This window comes from Papilio machaon, chromosome Z (assembly GCF_912999745.1).
Source record: "Papilio machaon chromosome Z, ilPapMach1.1, whole genome shotgun sequence".
Taxonomy (NCBI): domain Eukaryota; kingdom Metazoa; phylum Arthropoda; class Insecta; order Lepidoptera; family Papilionidae; genus Papilio; species Papilio machaon.
Genome location: NC_060016.1, coordinates 8,091,338 through 8,119,063, shown reverse-complemented (window position 1 = coordinate 8,119,063; position 27,726 = coordinate 8,091,338). Strand labels below are relative to the sequence as shown.

The 27,726-nt window shown below is 31.4% G+C and overlaps 2 protein-coding genes across 3 annotated transcripts in view; one reads left to right on the top strand and one right to left on the bottom strand.

The window, feature by feature from the left end:
* Positions 1-7,791: 7,791 nt before the first annotated feature.
* LOC106717098 (dnaJ homolog subfamily C member 11) lies at positions 7,792-16,468 on the bottom strand. Its single transcript, XM_045686053.1, has 13 exons — positions 16,337-16,468; positions 15,725-15,899; positions 15,543-15,624; positions 15,344-15,463; positions 14,991-15,118; positions 14,450-14,641; positions 13,799-14,012; positions 11,973-12,089; positions 9,955-10,146; positions 9,637-9,770; positions 8,733-8,881; positions 8,130-8,259; positions 7,792-7,927 (listed from the first exon to the last, which is right to left on the bottom strand). Exons 1-13 carry the CDS (start codon positions 16,403-16,405, stop codon positions 7,902-7,904), a joined length of 1,728 nt encoding a protein of 575 aa, XP_045542009.1. The 5' UTR covers positions 16,406-16,468; the 3' UTR covers positions 7,792-7,901.
* A 789-nt stretch (positions 16,469-17,257) lies between these two features.
* Positions 17,258-27,726, top strand: part of LOC106717259 (WD repeat-containing protein 47) — a 31,589-nt gene continuing 21,120 nt past the window's right edge. Inside the window, exons 1-4 of one of the 2 annotated variants that reach the window (XM_014511037.2) lie at positions 17,258-17,406; positions 19,475-20,959; positions 21,042-21,143; positions 21,856-21,901. In XM_014511037.2, the coding sequence (XP_014366523.2) occupies positions 19,491-20,959; positions 21,042-21,143; positions 21,856-21,901 (1,617 nt within the window). In that variant the 5' untranslated portion in view covers positions 17,258-17,406; positions 19,475-19,490. Of the gene's footprint in view, positions 17,407-19,474; positions 20,960-21,041; positions 21,144-21,855; positions 21,902-26,653; positions 27,106-27,196; positions 27,618-27,726 lie in introns of those variants that run through there. The other variant, XM_014511038.2, reaches the window with a different exon arrangement.

Sequence of the window (27,726 nt, the reverse complement as noted above, 5' to 3'; positions counted from 1 at the left end):
GTCGTTTCGGAGGTGTATGGTAATAAATTATTAAACGGAAAACTTAACATCCACTAGGTAGTTACTTTTCAAAGTATCATCAATAATACATAATTAAAAAAAGGAAATCCAATTCGCGAAAGATAAACGATGTTCGTCAGCAAACTTGAACAATTAATTGCAACAGAAAAAAGTAAATATTATTCTTAAACAAAGAAAGATCCGATTCCGGATTCGATTATTTGAGAAGGTTAATTTAATTCAGCTTTAAGTATGTCATTGGTTATTTCTCTTTTTCTTTTTCTCAATAAGAAGTAATCAACGGTCAGACTTCTCCCGTATGTTTGCTACAAAAATTGATCCAAAGCCTTTAGTTTAAGACTGGATTAAACACCCTAAAAACTTGTTCTTATGTTTGTTTTTTATCGCATTTAATATAATTACTATTTAATTGAGTTTTGTTTGTAGTTTCTTAAGCGTGACAAATCAGATAAAATGTTACTCTCTACTACATCTATTTACTACATCTCCCTTTTCTTTCCAAAGAGAACGAAAGTTGAAAGTATTATTTGATAGTTGTTACGACAATGGACACTATTAGTTACTGTAAATGCTACCTGTTTTTCTTGTATTAAAACAATATTTCCATCCCTCTCATTATCTTTGTAATAAACAGAGATAGCAATAATGTTCACATGTGTTACTTTTTATTTATATATTATAACTAGCTGTCGCCCGCGACTCCGTCCGCGCGCAGTTAAAAAATGGGGAGGAGGTATGAAAAATAGATGTTGGCCGATTCTCAGACCTACTCAATATGCTCACAAAATTTCATGAGAATCGGTCAAGCCGTTTCGGAGGAGCACGGGAATGAAAACTGTGACACGAGAATTTTATATATTAGATTGTATTATGACGTTGCATAGGTACCTTCAATCTATGGAGGACGCAACGCATTGAAAGAAAATATTTCCCTTTATATGCGTCCTTTCCTCCGTCAAATTAATTTTCTCACTCCATCCTTTCCTAAGATAAGAGAAGAGGACTAAAATTAGGACTGTATTTAAGTTCCCTTTCGCAGGGCATTTATCAGGACTTACATTTGGTGGGATTGGTGGAAATACTGAGATCAATTAGTAACACTTAATTATGCGTGGAAAAATTGGCAATTTCGCACATCGTAAACAACTGCGTTCAAATGTTATAAACATAGATTACGTCAGTTATAAATTACTGTCTGTAACCTCCAGCCAAAACATATCAATTCCGTGAATCATGCAATTTCAACTAAGGACTTTATGATATAAAGTTCTCAGTTGAAATATTATTAGATTGTCCTTACGATATCACGTCACGGTCGCGAACAAGGGCTGATAAAATTTCTCTATCATTACAGGCTGTAATATATTTTATTAATACTTTAAAAGAAAGATTAACTTAAAAGATATAACTTGTATGCTTAGATGAGCGAATATTACACGTTTATATCATGTAAACGGACGCTATTTACATAATTATTGCATTTAATACAGTAAGTTTTATTAATACACAGGAAGTTGTTATGTTCTTGTAAATAAACCTGCTCATTAACGTAGAGCTGAAAGTTCTAGATGTCACGGCAAATTTCATACTTTTACTGATGAAAATTAACAATTTTGGAAAATCAGCCCTTAAACTTTGCATAAGTAAACAGATTTCAAGTCTTCGCTTTTACAGTTTAGATCGTTATTTAAAGGATTTTCGTTTATTTTATGTTTTCAAACTTAACAACAACAATAACTTAACTAAGATCTTTACAATGGGTCTCGACTGCAGTTAGACATGTATTAATATTGTTGTCTTTGTTTTGTCAAAGGGAATTAAAGGGATGAAAATATGACGCACTACATTCGAAACTCACTATGATAATGAGAGCTTTACAGTCAAATCTCATTGTATCACATCAATAAATGTATTTAACCGCGAGTTTCCACTGCCGTACCCCTTTACAAAAATATTTACAAATGTTCAACTAATGGAAATGCATAGACTGAAACAAGAATGCATAGTTAGACTGAAACAAGAACTAAAATACAATTCATCCAACTATATAAAGGTATTTTATTATTCTTACCTACCTGGATTATCGTAACTGCACAAAATGGTTTTTAGCAGTTTTTATTAGTGTAGCGAAGTTTTTTTGACACATTCTTTGTACAGCTAACAAAAAAATGTAGTAATTTGAAATTGTCGCCATTTTAAATAATGGTATTTTTTAACTCAAATAAACGAATTTTCTTTAACTCATACAATTGCAGTAAGTTTATATGCAGTAACCCAAAATACGAGTAAGACTGTGAGGATACATTTTAAGTTGTGAGAGAGGCGCTGCTATCGCAATTAGTTCTGTTAAACACGTAAAAGCTACATAGGCATAGAAAATGAAATGAAAGAAACAAAACAGCAAGGATCTTGTGACAATTTTTAGACATTGACGGCGGGGGGGGGGGGGCACTGGTGAGCTGTCATAATCTAATTTGACTTATATTATTTAATGCTCATAGCTCCTGTCAGATTTAGTATGGCGAATATAAACTAAGGATCTGCTTCATTAAAGATTAAACGATTATTAGTGCCTCAGTAACAAACTAAAAATAACGGGACCATCCAATTGCTTTGAGGAAAAGATCGTCGTGCAGTGAAATAAGAAAGTCGATTTATTCGCAGTAAATAACTATGGGCGTGCAATAAACTTCTTAAGGTTACTGGTTCTTGGATAACGTCCATCAATTGAAGGAAATTCAAATAATAGAGAGTCCGTGTTTATTCGTAGTTTTAAGAAACATATTCCTTTATTGGAAGAATAGAACACTACAAAAGGAGAGGCATAACATTTTGAAACTTTATAAACATAATAGTAGCCTGAGTGTCCGAAAATTATGAATGACATCTCAGTCTTCAAAATTCTTTCAGTCGTTTACACTTCAATTGATCAAAGTGGAATTATACACAGTTACAATATTAACCGAAACAATATTACCCTCTTAGTCTGGCGTATTTTAAAATTAAGCAGCAGGATATGACTGGTTTTATTAACTCGTTTTAAGAAAACTAATATTCCAAGGTCGTTGATTTTAAGAGTATTAAGAGCTATAACTTAAAATTCGCCGTACCCAAAAATAATAACCCAAAATTGGAAACCATGCACGTCTATAATATGTTCCTTTATTTTTTGGATCATAACTGTTAACTATAATTATTATAAGTTGCGTTTAGCAACTTTGGTTTTAATCCTCCTTTTCTTTTACATTTCTGAATAACCTGACATATTATGATTCAGCCTTGGTTTCTGACACCAAAAACTCTATATAAAATATATTTTTATTTCTGTCTTGTCAAAGATAATGAGAGGGGTGACTATATTGTTTTATATAGGGATTTTGATTTCCGAAAACAACGATAAGAGGAATAAGCTAGGGTACACCAACGTTGATAATTACTTTGTCGTGCCATGACATTGCGTTACATAACCAATGCAAGTTACAAGCAACAATTGTAAACATAATTTGAGGTGGTGACAACGCCATTTAAACTAATGAAGATCCCAGGCTAGGCAGAAACACTTTATAATCGCGGCCAATACAATGCGGTATTACGTAAAACACTCATTATGTTTCCAGATCACTTTAAAAGCACGTTGTGCGCGATCAAACCTATATTTTATAACCTAACTATACTACAAAGTTTTAAATCTCAGAATACAATTGCGTGCATTTGAATGTCATAAGTTGCTTGAAAACTATAAACTAGCCGAAATCTATAACCTACACTAGCCGACTCACGCCTTCATCTTTGATATAAAAGGTATGATTTTTCACAAGCTAGTCAGTTACAGTTACCAAAAAAAAACTTTAATGTTATCCAGTACCGTACGTACTTATTTGATTAGAATATTCCTATGGGATGATGAGTTTTTCTATAATTTTAGTCCAACTAATAAACATACTCGTACTCGTGGGTATTTAACGAAAGTTATTTCCAGGCTTAAAGTCTTACAGACAGGGAGGATGTTAAGTTAAATGGTAATATGTGGTTAGAGGGTAGTGGAAACCGATAGTAAAACAGCACAGACAACAAACGAGCTGCAACGACTACGTGTTGAATCACCTAAATCTTGTAGTTTAGGCAAACGTGTATGCAAGGCTCCAAGTCTAAGTAAATATTACTTCAATTATGCCACGTCGAGAGAATCTCTTATTAACATTAATTGACTTAGTAATTATAAAATGAAATACTTAACAATGCATCACTCAAGGACAAACGTTTTATTGTGTTCATGTAATCTTACTAATAATATAAATGCGAATGTTTGGATGGACGGATGGATGTTTGTTTGAAGGTATCTATGGAACGGCTCAACGGATCTTGATGAAATTTGGACATAGTTTGGAAGACTATGTTCTACATCTGTGCACATAGGCACATAGTCCACTTATTAAGTTTTTTTTATTCCGCGCAGACGGAGTCGCGGGCGATAGCTAATGTTTATACTTGACACGCTCCCCCCACGTGTCAGGTATTTAGGAAGATGTTTTCAATGATTCATATCAGGAGCCAATTAAATATTACTTACTAAAAAAGAAGTAATGAAAATCTTGAATCAACGAATACTGAATGTAAATAATAATGTTGGCGTACGGAAATGTCGTAAAAGGGTAGGCAGTGATATCGGATTTCTTGTTGGATGCGGCTCTAGGATATATGTTTGGGCATTGCTAAGCTCGTAATTTTCAGATCCTTCGTGTGTTTTCTTTAAGTCGGTATTCTAATAAATATTAGTTCGACTGGGATATTCCCTGCCCTAATAATGTTTATACATTAGTACCATTATAGTCCAGGTTTAGATATGCTTGTCGCGTATTTTGTTCCTGTGCATTTTGATACATTTCGACTTTTGATTTCTATGTATGTTTATGTTCACTTCGTTAAAGTAATAATATGAAAATTACCTGTTATTTTTTACATCAGTAGAATCAGCAAGAAGGTAATTAACTATGTACCTGTGATAACAATCAACATAATCTATGGTTTTACCAAAGGAAACATCTTTATGGTATTAGTTTATATAAAAACATAGGATTAAATTGTTTTCAAGAGGAGGCTCTGTGCGAATGACGTAAAATTTGCTCTTGCTGTACTTTTGTGACGTTATTTAAAGAAAAACATCTAATACGTGTAAATAATCGTTCCATTATGTCCATATTCCTTGTTACTTATATATTTTTTAAATATATATTTATTATGAATTTAGAAAGAAAGAAAGAAAAACATTTATTGCCACACAAAGAATATAAAATCAAAAAAGAAAAAACACAAATACAAGGCACAAACTTGGTACAATAGTGTGGCGAAAGGAAGCCAGCTCAGCGAAGCAGGGAGACTAAACTGCCCCTGCTCTGGTTTTCAGCTGGCACCTTTGCTACGCTGCCACAATTTGTCACGCTGTCGGCACATTTCGTATACACACACGTATTATGTATATTTAGGGGACTTTACTAATTATAATATACATTTTGAAAGTGATAAAGTGTGGTTAAGATTTATAATTTCGTCTAAAACGTTCCGTACTAATTACACTTTAGCAATATTAACGTTCCTTGCTATTGCTACGCTTTTATTTATCCTTTTAAAATGCCCTAATCAAAGCGACTTGAAGCATTTTTTAGTACCTAAGTACTTATATTATGATATAATTTATATTTAGATGTTAGGCCACACACATGCTGTACACTGCGGTTGTCAACGCTTATTATAAATTAGTTAATTACATAGTACAAGAGCTACGAATTTTTTGAGGTTCACGGTTTATTTTATTTCTATATTATTTTGTATTCACCATTACTCTATTTTATAAAGTAAAATGTAACGTCTAACAACATTGGAGGTAGGCAATGCAACAACAGTCGCTTCGCCATTTTGGCGAATTTAAGTCGGCGATTGCGTTTTTTACACCTTTTATTAAAAAAAAAACATTGTAATTTTTCACAATTTCACATTAACGTGAAGTGAAACTTTATACTCCTTTGAAGGAAATTGCGCGTCACTAACTAAACCTATAAATGTCATTAAACAAATTACAATGGAAGTAAGAAAAAATGTTACTTCCATCTATAAAAAGTTCTATAGGTTGATAAAATAACTCATATAACTTGATAATAAGATATCGCTAATAAAAAAATTATAATTAAATTACTGAACCGTCAGTGGTTTCTCTATTTAATTTCGTAATCGTTGCGAACGTCGGAGTTCAATTTGAATAGTCATCTCATCACATCTAAAAAGGATTTATTATCTATTGTGTGGTACAATACAAAAGCATAGTATAAACATTCAAAGGGTAACTATATCGTAAAAGGGACATGCAATGTTTAATGGTACTTATATTCGCCAATATTCTGATAAAGATTTTGCACATGACAAAAATCAATCTGTTTTAATTTTAGCACATCTATATATATAAAAGAAAGTTGTGTTAGTTACACTATTTATAACTCAAGAACGGCTGAATCGATTTGACTGAAAATTGGTGGGCAGGTAGCTTAGAACCAGGAAACGGACATAGGATAATTTTTACCCCGTTTTCTATTTTTTTTTTATTCCGCGCGGACGGAGTTGCGGGTAAAAGCTAGTCTTTTATATTAATAGAACTCTCGTAAGGATCACGCGCTACTCGATACTCGAGACGCAAGATTTAAGTTGTTTAAGTATTAAGGACATTAGGAAAGATTGTTGAAAAAACAAAAACATCATAAATGCTTAAAAATTGTTTATTGGCAATCTACAATCAACAGAACTAATTTTAAAATATCTTTGTTTACTACTCACCACTTGTTATATTTGATTTTTTTTATAATAGTAATGAAAATATATTTAGTATGCACTCATACTATCTTTTGGAAATTCACTGCCATATATAGTGCTTTGAAAACCACAGTTTAAACTATAGTCACGGGTAACTACAGGTTAAACTACCGTTCCATGACACAATTTGTTACATAAACACTCAAAAAGATGCTATACTTTTCGAGTATATACAATGTTGTGACTATCTATTGAGTGTTGCTATTCTACAATAATGCCCCCAAGCACCTTAAAATTCTGCTTTAAATTTGCCATGAAATATATTAACATTTTAACACAACAAAAACTCAAATGCAATTACGCTACAAATATACTTTAAATTCATTTACTCAGACACATCAATAATAAATAGTTGGTGTTCATCAAAATTATTATAATTTACTTTATATAGAATAAAATTAGCTTATTGCTAACATTTTAGTAAATAATTGTGCCAATATAAACTACATTTATAACGGAAGAAAACTTGTCTAACAATAATTTATTTATATATTTCAAAAAAGCATTAACAACTATAAAATATTGAACGTCATAATTATCAAGTTACATTCAATATAAAATGTTGTTGTTTTTTTTTATATTATTGCTGATCTTAATTTTATATGACTGCAAATAGCCTTAGAAAAATATGATGTTAGTACATACAGTTACGTAAAATTTATAAGTTCGTAGCGTTATTTGGTATTGGCTATTTTTTTTTTATAAATATTACTGACATGCGAACATAAAGGCACTTCCAAACCTTCATAGAGGTTACCATGACAACTAAATATATTACAAATACAATAACAATATGTAAAATATTTAAAATGCCATGATCATAGACAATGTAACAATTATCATATCAATTCAAAAATAGTTATATCTTTTATTCAATATTGCAACACTAATCACGCATTTTAAAAATGAATACTGGATTCCGGCTACAAGATGAAAAAAAAAACTAAATAAATAATAATAATTTTGAAGAATACATTCATTTGTTGTGTTGGGTGCTAGCGTTTGCACCTAGACTTTAATTTTCAGGATCTATTTTTTATTCGATGATCTGGAAACAAAGAAAATTAAATTAAACACAAACTGACCACAATTTATTTGGTTCCAATTTAATTTTAAAAATACTTAAATTATTACGTAAATATTTTTTTGTTAAAAGAAATTAGTATCTTATATTTTTTTTTTATCTTTCTGGAAAAAGCTCGGAAAGGCTATCATACATACAAATAATTTAGATATATAACATTACTCACTATTGCGTGGCAATACAACGGCTTGTTGATCAGTAATGGTGCAAACGTAAAGATTATTATGGAAAGAGTATTTGATTGTGAGATGCTTATCATCCCCAACACATGGATCATAGAATCCTGGTAACTCCGACTGAAATAAACAATAAATAATTATTAAAAAAGTTCAAAACATTTAGTTAACTAGAATACGAATAGCTACTTGTTCAGTTTATTTCTAATTTTGCGCGGACGGAATCGCAGGCGAAAATTAGTATGGTTTCCATGGCAACAACTGAAACAATACGTTGTAATGTCTTCTCTGAAAACAACTAAGATACCATTGCTTATTACAGTACTTACTAAATACAGTAATACATTAATATTTCTACCTTTAAGAGATCCCACTTTATTTATAGCTAAAAAATTATGTAACGGTAAGTAAAAATGACATATATTTGTAACATTTCATATACATCCCCACTTATATAAGGGTAACTAGACCTTTTCCAACTAAACTGACTAACTGATTGATTGACTTGACATACACATTCCTTTACATATATGTTAGAAAAATGTAATTTATATCTTTCTTATATTTATTTGTACATTAAAAACAATTAATACCTTGCTAGCTTCTAGTAACTCGAGCCTGGAATCCTTAACAAGGCACTGCAGAGGTATAGTAACATCAATAACTTCGGAATATCCATGTGGTGATTCCGCTTGAACACCGTCACCTGCTTCATCTGTTGTCACTTCATGGCTATCCGCACCTACAAGCAGAATACAATAAATCTGTGACCATAGATCAGAATATGATAAATGCTTTACAGGACAAGCAATTAAATTATTAAGAAATCTTGAAAGCACTATTAAAATATAAAACACTCGATATTAATACCTTTTATCTTAATTATCATACTTATTTAATTTAATTTTATATTAATTTAAATTTAAATTTAAATTTTTGATCCCACAGTCAAAATATTTTATATAATTTTGTGGGACATAGTTCTATTTTAGGTTAGCATTGTATTGTAAATCTTATATATATAAAAGAAAGTCGTGTTAGTTACACCATTTATAACTCAAGAACGGTTGAATCGATTTGACTGAAAATTGGTGGGCAGGTAGCTTAGAACCAGGAAACGGACATAGGATAATATAGGATACGGACATAGGATGCGGGTAGAGAGCACTTTGCATGGCATCTTGAGCCGTTTAAAATTATGATATGTAGAACACAATAGACTACTATAATGATAACATTTTCATTATTTTTAAATAACTAGCATTCTTTGATGAATTTTATTCATATTTTAATCACAAATTGCCAGCAATAAAAAACATCTTGTTGTGTTACTTTTCTATAAGCATAAGATATTTTTTTGTCATTATAAAATAAATGTTTACTCACAAAAATATTTCATTCTAAATTCTTTGATATATAAAAATTTACATATTAATTGATATTAATTTTTATTAGACACCATTGTAAAATAATTGAAACAATGTTACATCAACTTACCTGCAGGTAATTTTCCATACAAAGCTTGTAATATAACCAAGCCTTTCTTCTTTTCCTCATCGTTTCTGATTCTCGAATAGGTTTCTTTCATTAGTTCTACAGTAGCGCGGGCTTGTTGTTGCATTTCTTGTAACCTTTTATAAGATAAAATAAAAGATATATTAATTTTATCACCTTTTTTATGTAAACTGAGTTATTATTTCAATAACTGCGACTTTAAATTGCAGAAACACTACAAAAACATTGTTATTTCTTTTTTCTAAAAGAAAATATAAAAAAATATCTTTTTGAAAGAAAAAATATACCTATATAATTTACCTTTCGAAGTTCGCTTCCATAGATCTTTGCCTTTCTCTTTCTTGACGTTCTTTAGCTATAGGATCCAAGACCATTTTCTTAAGGACCAGCCACGAGACCAGCGGGACAACAGTGGCATAAAACACAGGTGATGGCATCACTTCATCACAAAGATGCATTGGCACTACTATTGTTTGTGATGAACAGCTCCATCTATGAATAAGAAACTATATTTGCTACGTTCTAGTCCAATCCATCAGAAATATAGGGTAATATTGGAGGAACAAGAAGTTCAGTCTCTCCTCTTCTCAATATTTTTAAGACACATATCTGTCTCACATTATTTCAGTGTCGGTGAATAAACCACAGGTGCTTACTTATTTGCTATCGTCTTATTAAAAAAAAAAAATTATACATATAACTTTTTAAATAAACTTATTGTATTATATGAGCCGTTTATTTTGAAAGTGACCTAACTCCGTTTTTCAATTTTTTGCCGGTTACCATGTTTACATGTACAACTTCATGTTATTTATCAGCGAAGCACTTCAGATTGCTTATATTCAGAGAAAATACGATACATTTTTTACACATAAGTTTTCCGAATTAATTGAACAACTGAGCCGTGTAGTTTGAAAGTGGCCCAACTCCATTTATAGTTACATCAAGTTATTGTTTCATGCATCTTAAAACATATTAAAAAATTAAGAAGTGAAAAACACATCATAGCTTACAGTGACATGTGCACCGGGCAAAATAGAAACATTAAAGTAGCTTTAATGTGGTTGAAAATTGTCCAAGCTTTGGATAATAATGTAGAAATTATAGATCATCATTTTTTAATATCAGGACATTCGTTTTTACCAATTGAAAGAGATTTTGCCGTGGTAGAAATGGTATTAAAAAAATAATTTACTGTACGTTCCCCAAGATTATTACAAGATTAATAAAAAGTGTCGGAAGGGTAATAATTTTATTCTAAATGAAATGAGACAGGAAGATTTTGTAGCGACAAAATTATTAGAAGACGCAATTTTTAAAAGAGTAAAAAATTCTGATGGAGAATCAGTAAACTGGTTAAGAATATGTTGGATGCGTTTTGTCAGAAATGAACCATATAAATTTTTTTTTAAGACATCCATGAATGAAAATGAAAATTTTAAAGTTCTGAATTTATCTGATGTCGGGGTAGTCTAGTAAATTGTTTTGTAATAAATTTATGTTTGTAATTTTCTATGTTCTGTAATTAAAAAATGTTTTGAATCGCATAAATTATGTTTCCGAAGTGTTTTCAACATATGCAAAACAAATTCCGTATTCTTTTTTTTTCAATTTGAAACATCTTAAATTATGTTGAATGGACTTGGGCACCTTCAAATTTTATAATGAATCTGGCTGTTAATTTTGAAAGTGGCCCAACTCCATTCTTGATAAGAAAATGCACGTTATTTACTTAATAATTGCCACTATTTTAACAGGAACTTTAAATTTAACATCCTTAGATACGCTTAAGCAGTATGACTCCTTAGTATCTTATACGTATATTTTTAAATTCATTCAAACGCAAAACTTTCAACATCTCGATTTGAAGATAAATGGAGTTAGGCCACTTTCAAAATAAGCGGCTCATATTTAGTAACATGTTAGCTAGAAGAGATTATGACTAACACACTTTTGAATGCTTACTCTATTATATAGTAATTAAAAAATTAATTTGAGTATTATTCAATTTCTGTAACATGTCATAAACTGATGTGCAGTTTGTCGACTTATTAAAATGTAAATATTATAAATGTGAATGTTTAGATGGATGGATGAATGGATGGATGTTTGTTTAAAGGTATCTCCAGAACGGCTCAACGGATATTGACGAAATTCAGCACAGATGTAGAACATTGTCTGTTCTACAAAAACATAATAAGTAGCCTATTCGTATGTACGAATAGGCTACTTATTACGTTTTTTTAATTCTGCACGGACGGAATCGTGGGCGACAGCTAGTAAATTAATAAAATTAATTTATTGCTACATGTACTTACTTAAGTTTGAGTACAACTCCAGTGGGCACTCCAACCATAACCGCAGCAGAAACACTACTATTCTGAGATACTTTCTTTTCAGCACCATATTCAGCTAATGCTCCAAATGTACCAAACCTGTAACAAGTAAGGTATTTCGATATTAAAATAATCCTTAAAAATGATTACTTTAAAATTTAACAATAATTACAATAAAATTTTTAATGTACAACTTGTAATTTGCAAAATTCTTAAAAATCACCTTTCTCTCTTTACTCTGTCTTACAATTTCCACAAAACATCATAATGTGACACAAGATTTATAGTTGGTTTCTGAGACCAATATACCTGTGTATTTTATGTTATCTTTGTTATGTCAAAGATAATAAGAAGGCAGACGATTTGTTTTATACAAGGATTTTGGTCTCAGAAACCAACGATTAGTCGTTAGTTTAGATAGGGATTACCAACGTCAATGCTTGCCAATGTGACAAGCGTATCGCTTGATGTCAGCTGACAAAATCGCTTAGCGTTATATGAAAAACATTTTTTTAAAAAACACTTCAATAGATAATAGAATTTGTTATTTTCGCGCGACACCACGAGATTTAGCGTTTGCTGTCAATAGCTCAAGTAATACGACGCCGGCGCAGACTGACCACCGATCTCCACCTAAAAATTTGCTCGATTTTTTTTCTTTCATTAAAACAAGTTTAAACATGTAATAGCTAAGTCTCAAGATTCTTACTGGTACCCATAATCTAACTACGTCGAATCAAACACATAAAATTTCGAGCAAACTTATACCTGGGGACTCAACATAACGCTCAGCTCTCGATATAAAATCAATTTACACTTAATTTAATTTCACAACATTGTAAACATTCATTATAATATTAAACTTAATATTAAAGTAATAAACATTACATAACAATAATACGCAGATTATTACATAAGTTTATATAAACGCGACATAGTGATGATAAAATTAATTATTATTATTTCAATATACTATTTCTTACAATGTATTTTATTGATTGAATAATTAAGATACATCATTATGTTTCCTGTTGTATAATTTAATGTCAATATTCAATACAATTATCATACTGTATACTGAGTAAATTATTGACAATTGTAAGACGACGGAAGATATATATAAATATTGACATAAAATGTGCTTATATAACAATATATGTAAAAATTGTGTCATCGGAACTTACTATTAAAAAAACAATTGCATTTCAGCTATGTATAAAAAAATAAACAATCCTATAACATATTATAAACTATTATGACAATACTATATTATAGAACAGCACAGCTAATAGTAAATAGATTATATCTATTGCAAAGTAATATTTGATATGGATCAAAATGTAAAGTGTGACTTCTCTATCAGATGCCTTTTATTCTAAGATAATTTTATAATTTCACTAGCATTATTTTCTAATTCAAGATTTAGTTTACTAACTAAGTACAGATTTAGTTACAGTTAGTAAAGATTTTATATTTAGTTAGTACAAATTTAGTTTACTAGGTAAGTACATTTACTAAGTTAATTACCTAGTTAGTGTACCTACTAATATTTATAAAATGGAGAATAAATTGATATAAAAATATGTTTGAAAATAGTTATTTAAACAATTGAAACTTTAGAGTAACAGCTAATGTAGCAAATCTATATTTAATTCGGCTTAACCAATTTGACTGAAAATTGGCAAGGAGGTAGCTTAGAAACAGGAGATTCATATAGGATACTTTGTCTTCTGTTTTATTTTCGTGTTGAAAGAGTCGCAGGCAAAAGCTACTTATGTATTAGATTTATTTAAAAAAAAAATACTCACTTTATGGCCAATCTTAATTTCATATCATACTGTGGCAGTTTTCTCATGACGTTGAATGAAATGAACGAATGGGGATTCCCGATCTGTATGGCAGTGTTTGTATGATATTTCTCGGAGTCTCGGACATACATGGATGTCATTGATGAACCACTTTGTCCGCCCGCACGATATGTGAGGTATCCAACTGAATGTGCATCTAACTGTAAAGCCATGGCTGAAAATATAAGTTTAAACTATAGATTGGAAAACTTATGTCCATTAACAAGCTAAAATTCATAGACGTAACTATAATTTCTATAGAGATCCATGGATTAAATCATTAATATTAAAAGGAATTCATTTTTCAAACTAGCACTGTATCCAAATCAATGTTACAATAAATTAGAAAATCACTTGTTAATATGTCTATTTTTTAATTTATCATCTTACTAATATTATTAATGCGAATGTTTAGATGGATGTATGGATGGATGGATCAACGGGTTTTAATTAAAATTGGAACAGATGTAGAACATAGTCTGGAAGAACACATTAGCTATTTATTGCGTTTTGACGGATTGACGGAATCGCGGACGACAGCTAGTACTTTAATAAACATACCCAGTAAGATATAAATAGGAAATTAAGTAAGATATAAACAGTCATATTTACTTGACACAAAACTTGGAACTATCCCTCTTGGAGTAAATTGCAGTACAGTACCACAGTTTAGAAACATCAGTCGGGACAATGTCCGAAACACCTTAAACCCGAGAAGAGGTCCATTACCAATACCACATTCTACTTCAGTCCATCCTTTTTCTGAACTCAAATGACGATTTGACACATTCACTGATCCTGTACCTGTAATATGCATTAAAAAAATTAATGTTAATAGTTAAAAATTCTAATACAGTCGAACCTAGATAATCGAGAGTCCAAGGGACTGTGATATCTTCCTCTCTTACCGAGGTTGTCCCTCGAGACTGGACAATGACTCACTTGAAGACGATTCTCGTTATAAATATAAACTACTACAATAAATATACACTAACAATAAAACAATAAGGAAAATAGCAGTTTGACTTTGAATTGTCATACAAGTAACACATAGTAATATAATTAATAAATGAAAATATACATTTCTAAGGATATTTGTTTTAATCATAACAATTAACATACTTAAGTTTATGCTATATAAATTTGAAGTTACCATTTCCATTTTGTGTAGAAATATTTCCAGATAAAGTCATGGTATTCCTTAAAGTAACTGGTGCATCAATAGATTGCTGGATCGTCATTCCAGAAACTTCTATATTAGGAATTAATGCTGTATCATCCCTACAACATAAACAAATAGTATTAAAAATTAGACAGAAATGTGAATTACTTAAAAAAATATTATTAAATGAAAGTAGTATGCAAGTTTTCTAATCATTAATCTTTTATTTAGAAAAAGGATTTTTGATTATTTCTGAATTTTGTTTGTTCTGAATTACACATACAAAATTTTTATTCTGAATAGACTATTTGCCTAAATTCCAGAACTGCAAATATGTTACTTACACAATTTCATATTGATCATAATATTTTGTAAACATATCTGTTGCATTAATAGACAAAGTGATAGTGCCACGTGGGTTGGCAGTTTGCTGTAAACGTCGTTCTTCTCTCTCCCGCTTTAGCCTGAAAACATTTTCATAATTTACATTTTTTATATCAATAGGCAAATTAGTTATCGAGAAGTTCACCACAATAATCATACCTTTCATATTCATCTCTAATTTCCTTTGGTGTTCGAGTTCTAAATATAATCTCCCAACCATCCACTTCTAAGCCACGTTTTCCTGTGAAATATATTCTGTATTATAATTAATTTTCCAGAGCGATGCAGAACAAGTAAATGAATTCTCAGGTATATCATAAATAAAAAAAATAATGAATTACCTAGAGTATCATAAATAGCTCTCTTGTGGGAATCGGACAATACTTCATAGGCTTCTTTTACCTTGTTAAATATCTGCTCAGCCCATTTTTGTTTCTTGCTGTCTGTACTATGTTTGTCGGGATGAAACATGCGTGAGAAACGGCGGTACGCACTGTTGATTTCTTCTGTTGATGCCTGACGACAAATAAACATTATTGTATCTAAACATTACGGTTTTCAATAAAGGACTTAGATTTTTTTAGGGTAGGCTCGAGCTCCTTGGAGATGTGGAGACTCATAAGAGATGATGACAAAATAAATTTACACAATTGCAATATAGAAAAAGACGGGTAAAAGTCAACCATTATTATACTCTATTGGTCCACATGACATGCCAGAATGATCGCCTTACCCGATAAATAAATCATAATAATATAACCTCAAAAATTGCGTAGCGTCATAAAAAAAATATATCATGATGTAATATTTTTAATGTAAAGTTAGATAGATCCCTGGTATTTTGTAATGTTACATTAAGTTTTTATCAATTCATTTTTCACCTAACTTGGGTAGTTATATAATAATGTTGCAATAATACTGAAATACTAAGTAACATGCGGTGTAGTATTTACCGTTTTTGACACATTTAATAATTGATAATAATTATCTTCAAGCAAAATACTTTCCCCTTCTTCGTCCATTATAAATACTTTTCTAAAAATTTAATTTATTATATTTTTATCAGTGTGTTAGACCGCCGCTGTCACATTTATTTTACAATCACGTTGACAGTAGTTTTTGTGTTGCCAGTATCATAGAAAGATTTTTTTATCCAATGCTGGTTTTCCTATTTTTTTCACGGAAAATGATTTTGTCTTCTGTAAAATTATTTTAAAACATTGGCAACGTTTTGAAGTTATTTTAATTGAGACAATTTTAAATTTATTTATCCCGGCTTATCCCATAGGGATCATCGGATTACAGTTCAAGTGTACGATATTGAAATTAAAATGGATTAGCCTGATGTACTCATATCTCATAAGCGGTTTAGATTTTCAGACGTGTAGATTTAAAGAAAGCGTGAGAGAAGTGTAGAGTGCTACGCTGGTAGCACTTCTAAAATCCTCCAAATCAACAACATCATCATCATCAGCCTTTGTCATGGAAATTCTTAATTAATGTGGGATTATTAGAGGTAACATCGATAGATGGAATTTTTAAGAAGCAAGAAGATAATTTTTAAAAACCTTAATTCTAGATTATGATAAACTGCCTAATAAGTATCAAGAGAAAGAATTTAAGAAATTTACACTATTAAAAATTATTTTTACAAAAATTATACAATTTTCACAAAAATAAGTGGGTAAATAAAAATTTTGCTAAAACACATCAGATATGCTTATGACATTATGATGATAAAAAACTTTTTTTTCATGTCACAAAACCTAGATTTATAACGAATATTATTTATTATAATATAACGTGAATTTAAAATTTGTAAGCACTCGGTAAAAAATCACTCACTCATATTTATTTTATCTGTGCGAGCTTTCTTCAACGACAATCGACAACGATATTATGTCGAATATTTTTTTTTATTCTCTTTCAAATGTTCTCATAAAAATAGTGTCGTAAATGTAGATAAATATATTTTAAATTATTATTGCATTACCGCTAAATACGGAACTTAGCCATACATCAGGTGAGCGTTCAATAATTATTTTTAGAAATACGTTATACTTATCTGAAATAATTGATAGTTGTTTTTGTAACTGTATATATTGAAGATTTTTGTATTTTACTTTTTTAAATATTGCATTGGTATTTATAAATGGATAAACTGTTAACTATTTACAATTGAACGATGGCTCCCTCGGTCGATATTTAAAGTTTGTGTAGGTGTAATCATTTACATCAAATTTTGCCAAGTCGTGGATATTTTATTCGAAATTTATGAATTTCGTTCCATCGCCAAAAATACAAGATTATCAATTTACACTTTGCTCGAAATATGTTTAGGTGAGATGCTAAAATAATAATTATGCTTTCTCTTAATATACATTGGTATTTAACTTTCCCTTGGCAGGAATATAAATTACGTTTAAATATGCATTTCTCAGTGAAAGTTATTCCAACGAACGTCTACCTTTATTTGGAACTATTTGGCTAAACAAATATCTAACAATTTTTTTAATTAGTAATTACTTAGCCAACATGGTTTTCAAAGTGGTGTTACTTGTATGCTTAATAATTTTATGTGGTATAACATTTTTATTTTATATTTTTATACTATTCCATTAATTGTTTGAAAACACTATAGTGTAATTTAGGATTGTAAACATAAAGGTAACATAATGTCATCTTGTCACACCCGAATGATATAAAGCATTTAAAAGGCAACATATTCTGAATTGGTATTCTTTATCTTCTTCAAATGATTTATACACATTTATTGTTACTATTCACTTCATTATAGCATCATGTGACACTAAAGTAATTCATATTTTTCAGGATTATCTAATTTATTTTTCAACTAAATTATTTTTATATACAATTTGAATTCAATAGGGTGGTAATATAAATTAGCTGTGTGAAACAAATTTATATTAGTTATAAAAACAGCACTTTTATGATTATACACAAGTTTCTGAGTCATGTAATACTAGTCAATGTTATTGCTAACAAAAAAACTAACACTAATTCTTTCCTGGCCATAGAGAGCAATGTTCAATTACCAAAATAGCTAGTAGAAAACTGAAAAATGAAGGGTAGATATCCATTTTCGACATTAACTAGTTTACTTCCATACATTTTTACAATTTTACTAACAATATTGTTAATTAAATGTGACTTTCTTTATGGAGAAATAAAAAAATAAAAGAAATAAAAAAGTAAATATGTTAAACTTCTTTTTTTTAATTAAGTATGACTGTTTTTTTTTACTTGTGATTGACTTTAATCAGAGTTGAGCATGGTTGAGTTGTAAGTAATTGCTTAATTAATGCTAAATCTCTGTTCTAAATCAAATGATGATTATTATTATTATGAAGATTATTGATAACTTAAAAGTAACAATTTTGTTGTTTTTAGATTATCAATAACTAATGTGTCCATGATGATTATTTATGTTACTAATGAGGTAATATAAATATGTCAACAATGATGGCTACAGGTTACTTACTGTAGCAACCAGTCTTTCTCCATCGCTTGGTAACAACATTGCTATCAGGCTATGACATTAATATTACTGCTGAGGTTTTTCTTCATGTGTCTCAAACTTTTTAACAGTATCATATGTAAAGAATACAATTAGCCCTGTTCTGTAACACTATTAGGTGAATTGCTATCTTTTACATCGTACTGTGCATTTGCCATCTGCATCATTGTGTGATATTATGGAATGACCAATACTACAAATGTATTAGATCTGTCTTATACGGGTCCAGGCAGGTATTATATTGCTGAGCTGATGGTTCAAGATTCAAGTCACTTGAAGTGGGATTTGGGTTGAGATCGGTGGCAGCATATTGGTTCATAGCATATGATTTAGAACCCATCGATATTATAAAATATTTCTAGAACTAGATTTATCCTAACCTATATCCTAGTGGTTCTAGGTCTAGTTTAGGTTATAATAGTGATAGGCTGTAGTTACATTCCTTAATTAATTAATAAATCACATATAACAATGTTAGGTTGAATTTAAATTCCTTTTTTGTTAAAAAATATATCTAAGACATCAATATCTAATCAAATTAACTTTCTTATAGGTAAACCATCTGAAGAATGCCATCAACACACTTAAATTTGCGCGAAGACGACGTCATTCGTCTGGCACTCGAGTTTCTCCACAACCGCGACTTGCACATCACGCAACTGTCACTTGAGCGTGAAACCGGCGTTATCAATGGAAATTACGCCGACGATGTGCTCTTTCTGCGCCAACTTATCCTGGACGGACAATGGGATGATGTTCTCGAATTCATCCAACCATTGAGCGCTCTCAAAGCTTTTGAAGCAGATAAATTTAATTATGCTATACTCAGGCATAAATATATCGAACTTCTCTGCATCAGATCTGAAATCAAAGCTTACAATAATGTTGAGAATATTGTAGATGAAGTGGTCAAAGTACTTAGCGAATTAGAGAAGCTTGCACCTACAAAGGAAGAATACTCTAACCTCTGCTTACTGCTAACTCTTCCCAGTATAACAGATCATGCTCAGTTTAAGAAATGGAATCCTAGTAATGCCAGAGTACAGTGCTTCCGAGAAGTATATCCTTTGGTGGAACAGTTCTTACCTTGCGACAAGAAGTCTACTGGCACTGTGGCTAAGTGTGCTAAAAATGATCGGTTAATGCAGTTACTTATCAAAGGTATTTTATACGAATCATGTGTAAATTACTGTCAAGCTAAAGCCACAGGTTCAAAAGAAGCTCAGTCAAATGAAGTTAATTTTTCACAACTACTTGATGGTTCAGGGTTTGATGAATCCGACTTGAGTCTACTATCATGGCTACAATCAATCCCAGCTGAAACATTTAGTGTACCGTTTGAACAAAGAATGCTAAATGTGGATGTTGAAAAATTGGATCGTCCCTCCTTACACACATCATGGACTGAGCACATGCTTGTAACACCAATAAAACCTCGAACATTCCCACATTTGGCGATGCCATTTAGGCGACCTCGGTCAGCTGCGGATGCTATGACGCGATCGCTCCGACCTCTACCCGATGGTGCGCCTCGACATACTGCGTTAATGGCTTTATCTGCCATAGATTATGGCCCTTCATCATCTTGCTTTGCTGGTTTTCATCTGACTGGCATAAAAGGAAGCAAGCTAATGAATACGTCTGTGGATAGACTGTTTGATAATAAAAATGGCGACAGTATGTACAATGGTATAAATGAAACATTAAAACCAATTGAGGAGCAATTGAAACCTACCGGAGATATTGCTTCATCGACGAAAACAAATGAATCAAACAGTATTGGTGCATCGAATGCTACAACTCCGGAGCACAGGGGACAAGATTACTCTGTATCAACCTCGATATCGACCACAGCTGCGTCTACCGAGCGTTCCTCTCTAGCAGAACGTGCCCCACAGGAGCTGGAACCAAAGCTTGTGCCAACTATGGAAGGAGATTTCCGTCGTGAATTGCTTAAGGAGTACCAAATTCAAAAGCAGCGTGAATGTGACGACTACATACGAAATCTATGCTCTTCGGAATTGCGGGCACCTAAGTCGTAAGTTATTTATTTAAGATCAATTATTAATATTACAACGTTTTGTTTTATAATGCTCATTATGTTTCTGTATCTATTTCAGGATGGAGCAACAAGGTGAAGCAGCATCTGGCTTCACCCAATCCATTAGACTTCCTCAACAGATGATCCAAGAAACCTCCGTAGAATGCAAACATCCTATCAGGTAAATTAATTTAGAAGTTCTTTATGTTACAGTTACAGTACGTTTATGTAATTAGTGCGTCATACCAAAGCTTTATTTACCAGAATGACTAATGAGTGAATGAGTATTAGAAATTTGTAGCGTTTAAATGGATAGCACTGAGGATAGTGAGGTCTTTAAGCCAGATTATGAATCACTATGCCTGGTTAGCTATGTTACATAAATTGTACTAAATATATCTTACTAATATAAATGCGAATGTTTAGATGGATGGATGTTTGTATGAAGGTATCTTCAGAACGGCTTAACGGATCTTGATGAAATTTGACATAAAATATTGAACATAGTTTGGAAGAACACATTGGCTACTTATTAAGTTTATCCACGCAGACGAAATCGCGGACAATAACTAGTAATATATAAAGATAGTGCTTTCTAATCATAATCCATTTTGTTCACTTAACAATACGAAACGATGGTAAAATCAACAACAATATTGTCTGCTTGGCTGAGCACTTTACATATATGAGAATAATGATTTAGTTTCGGTTTTCTTACAATGGTAGAGTGAGCATGTGACTTGTTAAGCTCGCTTGTCATCAGGCTACTTCTATTGTGTTCAATTGTCCTTTAAATTATATTGATTTCTCTAAAATATCACTTAGAAAATACCATTAGGTTAGAAAAAAAATATCCTAATAAGTTATTTAAATACAATTCATTTTGTTTTCAGCAAATTTGAAGAAGGCGAGCTGGCCCAAAATCTGGAAGGACTGATGGTAAGTGATAAGTTATTTTTAAAAAAAAAAAAAAAAAAATTCTAGAGATAACGGCATTTTATTCTTGTTTCCTGGTTCGTTGCTCTTGGCCGAACATCATGATCGTTCTGTACTAGATTTTATGCGATTTCCGCAGATTTCGAGAGCAAATCGCGTTCTTTTCCACTTGGTAATGTTTTCTTGTGTCCGTTCTATAATTTATCTTTAATTCTGCTCGAGTCTGCGAGTTAATAAAGAACATGTGCTACGGAAGACGAATAGACATCTATTATGCGGGTATGCGGAATAATTAGTTAAATGTTTGGACTGCAGTCATTCTTCTGTTTACATGTTGTCATCCCTTACATTCTCTTTGAAAACATAGAGACAACAATATATGTCAATACAAGTTTTACAGCAATCGAAACACAGTAATAATACATTTTGCAACAGTTCAGTTATTTAAAGATTAGGAATTCAAAAAAATATTTTGAACACTAATTTTTAGGTATGCCTTACTAATGTTTGTAATAATTCAAGATTAACACAATTATAACTTGTCTACAAGCTATTTAAAAGCCTCTATTATCTTTGATTATGTTAAAAATTTCCTTTGCTAAATTACAACCTCAGTGTTGTGGATGGGCGTCGATGATCGGATTCCGCTGCATATTTGTCTCCTTCTCTTATAAAAAGATAGTTCAATGGTTACTTCTACATTCCCCTACTGCACAATTCACATACTAAATAACGCTAAGGGTCCAACTTAGTGACGAATAAACGGATCTGTGTGTGGCAGTAAGAGAGAAATCTCGTTACACCCTTTCTAACATAACAATACTTTAATACCAATTTTTGGTTGAGTGGAGAAGTATATTAGTCAACATAGTATTTGCCCAAGACTTCATCTGTTAAAAAAAAACTAGGTACTAGCAATAAATATAGCTATGGTATTCCATGATAATGTGGTTTTCTAATGTAAAAAGAATTTTTTAATTAGATCCAGTACTTTTTAAATTTAATACAAGTACAGTATAAAGTACAAATATTTCCACTTTATAATATTAGTCTTGATAGGATTACCGGTTTATGTCTTGATCGGTATATAATGAAATGTATCTGTGGGGCTTCGATTGACAGCTTTGTATATAATAAAAGTTCGACATAATGGAATTAGCTAATAAGTTATTGAACCAGTTTTTACATTTTTAATTTAACTATATTATGTAACTGAGGCATTATTCATTTAACGTTCCTTTAAAAAATTTGCTGTACATTCTGAAATATCAAACGCCTGCTCTTTTAATTCCGCAATATTAAAAAAAAAACTATTGCTATAAGATGATGTCTGGAACAGCGTAAACACGATAAATACAAAAAAAAAAAAACAATAGATGCCGTGACTTTAAAAGTATTTAAAATTATTTTAAGTATCAAATATGTTAAAGTTTTTTTTGTTTTGTGACTCCTGTTATATATAAATTAACAATTTTGCATTTAAACATTTAGTCATATTAACTCAACTTTATCAAATGTTTAACGCAAAAAAACTATTTACCATACTCGTATTAAATTGCGACTAAGAAACATATATAAAGACATGACACAATTATTTAAGGCGTTTGAAAAAACGCCATAACTTCATAGACGTTGTCTTTGTCTTGTCATATAAGATTGATTTATCAACAGTCACCATAAAAACGTTTTTATTTATAGCGTTGTAATAAATATGGCTTTTGGTTGACTAGCGCAAACGCCCACAGCACCATTTACTTCGTTCTCCAATGAATAAAATGTTTTTATATTTATTGTGTCCTTCTTACTATTTACATATATTTAAATAGTGATACCAATTTCACAGTGAAAACATTAAATTAGGAAACAAAACATTGTCGAACGGCGTACAGATATCGCTACTTTATTAAGGCGACGTCATAAATTCCGCTATTAATGTTTGTACTGTTTATAATTGTATGGATGAATCAAGACACTCGTATTTATACTGAGACACCTCGATATTACTTTAATTATACCATTGCAAATGTAAAGGTAGGATTCATGAATTCAAGCGACTACATAAATAATAATCGACATCATTAACAAAGTTTAGCTATAGACAAATCATTGATTTTTTTACTCAATATTACTAATATTTTTATTTTACAATACAGTTCTATTGTAGAAAATCAAATTTAATTCATCAGTTTTGTTCGTTTCCTGTTCCGGTTTCTTACTTATACATATGTAAAGACAGTATTGGATAATTATTATCGCATATTTAACACAATAATAAATATGCAATAAATGTTAGATAACATTATAATTTTTAATTTCATCTTACGTAAGCGGAATCTTGAACATGATTGCAGAATTTTGATGGTACGATGGTAAAAAGTTTAACTAAACTTTATACCATCGTACAATATATTGTAAAAAGTTTAACTAAACTTTTTACAATATATTGCTAATAACGATCAGTTGTCAATTATTTTGGTAATTTTTCGCTACCTACTAATTTGAAAATACAAAAAAACTAAATGAAACAAAAAACGGTAGATGTCATAAAGTTGAAAAATTATTTTTTTATTTATTTATACAGTATTAGTCAGTATACAGTGTTAGTCATTTAAATGGTTGAATTATTTTATGTATAGTTATTATTACGATAACGTGAAAGTTTCTCAATAAATAACCGATAAGGCTGATGTTTATTCATCTTACTGTAGTCTTAAATTTCTATTTTTTTTCCTTTTATATCCACATGACGCAATAACATAATACATATGTATGCGCTAATGAGACATATTTAGTTTTCTCTTTAGCTGTATGGCAAGTAATTCCTATAAACTATGTCCATAATTTTATTACATTACAACTGGTGCATTGTAGAATATGTGACTTGATCGTTGCCCTTTGTACTACAGTATCATCTATCTATTAAGAGGTAGGCTGATATTTATCTAAGAAAAAAAAAACAGTTATGTAATACTTTCTCTTTAATATGGTTCTATTTCATACATACCAATTCCTTAATTTAATTTCAATGCTTATACAACTTATGAAAAAATCTTGAAATCGCTCGTTCTTTACAAAGTTCAGACTAGCAAATTTGATTTGATATCCGAATAAGATTTCTTTAGTTTTCGCTAAAGTATTGCGTAAGTAATATTGATTTAACATTTTAGAAATGCGTTATTACAACAATTTCATTTTCATACAAATTGAACTTTCACATTCTTTGTCGCCGCTCCGATAGACTATGTTGTTCACCACTGCCTCGACCGTGTCCAACTGTTGTACTACACCTTTCTTTTATTTTTGTATCGTCAAGGTCGTTTTGGTTTATCACTTATTGACGTCGAACTGGTTGTGTTGTCACAGTGTTGTCATTGAATAAAATCGTCCAGCGATGATGTAACTATTACTACGCCTTTATTCGCTTTAATTAACGGACTCATACTTACAATAACTTGTTTTGCAGAAATTCATAGCGTCAGTTTTAAGGAAAAAATTGTATATATATTGTAGGTTTTCAATACAAACTCTCGTACAAAAACAATCTACATCAAAATATAGGTTAGAGTCACCATTTTAACATTTGCAGATGACGGTTCTATTATTATTAATAGCGTTGGATTTTTATAAACCTATTCAATCATAAAAAACTGTCTACTTACGAGATGGTCAAACAAGTAAATTGGAACGTATGATACACATCGGTCTTACCAACCAAAATACCAAGCTATCGTTTGTCTTTGTAGCGGTATTCGGCAATTGCCAAACAATGAACCCGTATCACGTACGTGATGTCAAATAAACAAGCAAGAAAGTAGGTTTATGTTCAAGTTTGTTTCATCTCTGTCGTAATTAGGATGTACATTTAACAGTATAACATTTTCAATCTTCTTACTAATATTATAAATGCGAAAGTTTAAATAGATGGATGGATTTATGGAGGTTTGTTAGGAGGTTATCTCCGGAACGACTTAACGGATCTTTGTCATAGGTGTAGAAAATTGTCTGAAGCAACACATATGCAACTTATAAAGTTTTTTTTAAATCCACGCTGACGGAGTCGCAAGCGACAGCTAGTACTAAATGTATCAGAATTATGCGATGTTTTTAAATATACTTGTTCCATTTATTACGAAAAGCTAATTAAGAGTCTAGTGAACGGTCCTTGTCAAGACAAGACCCGACCCATATATCCATATCTAATCTTGTTTAATTCGTTAGGATCTTCGAAGCCGTCAAGAAGCCGTAAAGTTGCCGCGTTAATTCGATTACAAACATTAGTCAATCGGTTTAATTACAGATATGGATGAGAGAAGAAAATTAATCGGCTACTGTTTTCGGTTTAATTCTGATAACCATTATTCAACCTATTTCACGACTGTCTTATTTTGTGCCTGCATTTTTTAAATACCATTTCAGTTTAATGGCGCAGGCGCAATATTTTTAGTTTGTCAAATTTATTCAGAATAGACAATAATTAAAAGGTTTTAGGATTGATAGTAATACGACGTTTTTGTTAGCTATTATCAAAAGTTATTTTTGGTCATTATCGTAATGGCAACTTCCACTTAATTATGCTGCAGCTATAAAAGTCAAGTCAATATTTTTATGTCGTTGGATCTTCGCCCACATACAAAAGGTCCTTGGTTATTATTATTAATTTGCGCTCAGGTTTTCTTATTTATTATTTACCTTCTTATAATCTGTATATATAAATTTACTGTAATTGTAGGACATGTTGATTATTGTAGTCTCGTTTTGCGCGTGAGCATTTCTGAGTCATCGGTAGGCGCTGTGCGCACAATGCCGACCGTATCGAACAGTCGCGTCGCGGCATACTTAGGAGACATACATATTTGTCAATTTCATTATTCTATTCTAAATTATTACGTTTACGCGGATTGTGGTTATTTTATGAATTAGTGTTGCTTTTGTTTGTGCGCATCGGCACACAGTAAGGCGGGGAAGATGACGGCTGTTAAGAAAGCGCTCGCTATGCGACAATTAGACTCAATGTTCGGGAGCTTGACACTTGAGGGGGAAGGACGACATTCTCCCCTCGTAAGCTCAACCATAGAACACGATCCACATTGTGACGTACACGGCCGGTGCAGTACTCCCTACAGATCATCCCTTTATCTGCACAGTAGGGAGTCAACTCCAGGATTTTATAGGGAATGCATTTCTCCTACTAACGGGCTGATAATAAGGTTAGTTAAATAGAAAAAATGCTAGCTTTGTCAAAGATTTGAAAAATATGTCATTCATTTTTAAATTCAATTGTAAAAATATATTTTACAGACGCCGTGATTCGTTGGGTATTTCTCGATCTCCAGCGCGAGAGCTGGAGCATCCCTCAACCTTTCCGAGTATTCTCAGACGCGATCGACACAGCCCTTCTCAAACGCCACCTCGTCGGGACACTCCCAGCCCTACCCAAAGATTCTCGAGCAAACGTCACTCAATGGGGTCTTTTCCTAATCTCTCCCGTTGCAATGTAGTGAACTATAACCGCAGGGATTCTGTAACCAGTGCCAGTGTTAGGGATATGAAGCGAGACTACGTCGGTTCAACTAATTCCTTATCAAGAAAAAGCTCTATCGAAACAAAGAAATCTTCTTCAGACTCGCTAGATAACTGGCATATAACATGGGACACGGACCGGCACAGCTCAATAGCTTCATTAGCTCACGATGAAAAGTTTCCGACCGGACTAAAAAAGGTAATCAAATATTTAAACAAAAATATATTTATATTAAATTTGTCGCATAATACTTAATAGGGATGTGCGTATACATTATTATTATTAAGGTTAAAAGAGCAATTATTTC